Source organism: Benincasa hispida, chromosome 3, assembly GCF_009727055.1.
Source record: "Benincasa hispida cultivar B227 chromosome 3, ASM972705v1, whole genome shotgun sequence".
NCBI classification, from domain to species: domain Eukaryota; kingdom Viridiplantae; phylum Streptophyta; class Magnoliopsida; order Cucurbitales; family Cucurbitaceae; genus Benincasa; species Benincasa hispida.
Window position 1 is genome coordinate 24,350,855 of NC_052351.1, and position 2,428 is coordinate 24,353,282.

At 34.7% G+C, this 2,428-nt stretch overlaps 1 protein-coding gene across 1 annotated transcript; it reads right to left on the reverse strand.

Annotated features, from left to right (window-relative positions):
- Window positions 1–1,819: 1,819 nt before the first annotated feature.
- On the reverse strand, window positions 1,820–2,428 carry LOC120073497. The gene has a single exon (XM_039026340.1). The coding sequence runs from the start codon at window positions 2,426–2,428 to the stop codon at window positions 1,820–1,822; it is 609 nt and encodes a 202-aa protein (XP_038882268.1).

Below are 2,428 nucleotides of genomic sequence, written 5' to 3' on the forward strand. Positions count from 1 at the left end.
GGAATTATACTCCTTCCAGAAGTTAACACGACAGATATTTAATTTGATAAGCCTCTTTCCAAATTGCAATATAAAGTATTTGGCGCAACCTCCCTCATCTTTATACAATTTATCTAATTTATCTAAATGTCCAATTATAAGTTGTTATATGGATATTTTTTTTTTCCGTAATCAAAGGACATGAGTAGAAATGGGTGTAATATGAATTTGCATACAAATATTACTCAATAATAAAAACATTATTCTCTCTTTAGTATCAAGCAAATATATATAATATATATATGAGTGGAAATCCACCCAAAATATTGCATCTTGATAAGTATTCTAATAATGGATGGTACCAACTGGGGAAGTTGTTAGCGAACACAAGTTTTAATTATTTATGAAAACGTGAAAGCAAACGTTGATATATATCAAGGCTTTGAGCATAGGTCATCTTCATGCTAGTTAATAACTTCTAAAAATTTTAAATTTGAATTTCTACTCGTCCATTATTATTATTATTTTTCAGAATAGGTGATATTATTATACAATACCAAGGAGATTTCATAGCCCAGGATCAAGACATCAAAGCAACAAAGACAGAGCAAACAAACCAAAACAAAGCCCACAAGATATGACCATAACAAAACCAACACATAAAAATAAAGTTGCAAACTACTAGGGAGAAAGAAAATCCCACAAATCAAACACACTAGATAAGACCAAGAAGGTCAACCCGCCAGGAAGTAGCACGAGCACAAACCGTAGAGATCATAAGGTGAACCAGAGCTGACACCGATCTCGGTCGACCTCCATGCAGCAGTCGATTACGCTCTTGCTAGATGTAATATATGGAAGCACACCAGAAAACACGGAACAACTTACTACGTACCCCTTACCTGACCCCACTTGGCATAACCAACTCAGTTCTACATCCCAATCCGCCACCCGATGCGACGAACCCAATTGACGCAACACCCCAGACTACACCTCTCGCCCAAACCTACACTAAAAAAATAAATGATCTCGCAACTTCACACCTCCCCCACACAGAAGACAACTCCTCAACTAATCCCGCGTACCCAACCTGTCCCCCACATACTACACACTCATCTATGATTTTTTTAGAATAGACGTTTGCAGCTTTTAATTCCAACATATATACCTTAACTAATTGAACAATAATACTCAAATTGATTCTCTGTTAAATGATGTGAATTTAATAAGTTTTTATACAATAATCCCATCTTTAGTATTTCACATCAATTATTCATGATACAAATGATAATTATATAAATGTCTTTTTTGTGTAGGTGATAGATACGACTTTGTTAGACAATTCATATCTTTTTTTAAAAAATTAAGAAACTAAAGAATAGAGAGATGATGAATATGTGCATTTGAAAATCTCAACTAGATTGACATATCTATAACATCCTCATCTTATCCCAAATCAGCCTCATATTAATTTGTCGGATTTGACGTTAGAAGAATAAAGATTTAATATTTTTCTTTTCACGAAGTATTCATATACAGATTGTTTTTTCTTTTTTTGAAAAATAATAAACAGTAAACTTGCTATTTATCATACATCTCCAATTCTCATCAAAATTTTGTTATACGACACATTTTATGTACATATTTCCAGTGAAGTAATTTGCAAACTTGAGAAAATATATAATCAAAGATTTAAATCTATCCAAACCAACAATAATTAAATTTGCATGTACACCTAATCCCATGCATTTATTTTTATACATAGAAGAAAAAAAATTATTGGATGCAATTTGGACTGCATAATAGATGAGTGCAACAGGCCTACACCCAGATTTTTTTCCTACAAGAATTCCATGGAGGCAGCCATTGCAATTGCAAAGACATCATGATCTTCACAATGGCCCATCCCAGAATTATTGCACCCACAGTATTGATCATTATCCTTCTTCCACTTCCCAAATCTCCTCTTTTTTTCTATCTCCATTTCATTATGTGCTGATCTCACTCTCATCTCCACTCTCAATTTTGGTTGCTTCAACAAGAACCGGCCTTCTTCACAAACCAAACACACCCATTTCTCAATTTCAGAATTAGGTTGGTCGTTCCATATTGGGATCTCTGCCCTTCCAAGCAGTTGAGAACCCATAATTACTGATGTGGCGCCTATAAAAGGCAGTGTCTTGGCCTTCCTCAGCTCCAATATCACAGTTGCTTGCTTAAGGGAATCCTCATCTTTACCCCAACATTCCAGTGACAAGCATTCCTTCCAAGTGAAGTTTGATTTGGAAGTGATTTCTTTGGTGCTGAGGCGAATCCTCTTGTTGTTGTTGTTACCTGCAGAAATATAGTATCTAACGAACAGTGTCTTCGGAGATTTGAATTCTATGTTTTTGGCTTCTAAGATTCTGATTTCCAAGCTAAAACAAAAGAGCTTTTCTGTTCTATACAT

What these genes read in the sequence shown, in the direction of transcription:
- LOC120073497 (XM_039026340.1), bottom strand. Translation starts at nt 2,428, where the DNA reads ATGTATAGAACAGAAAAGCTCTTTTGTTTTAGCTTGGAAATCAGAATC.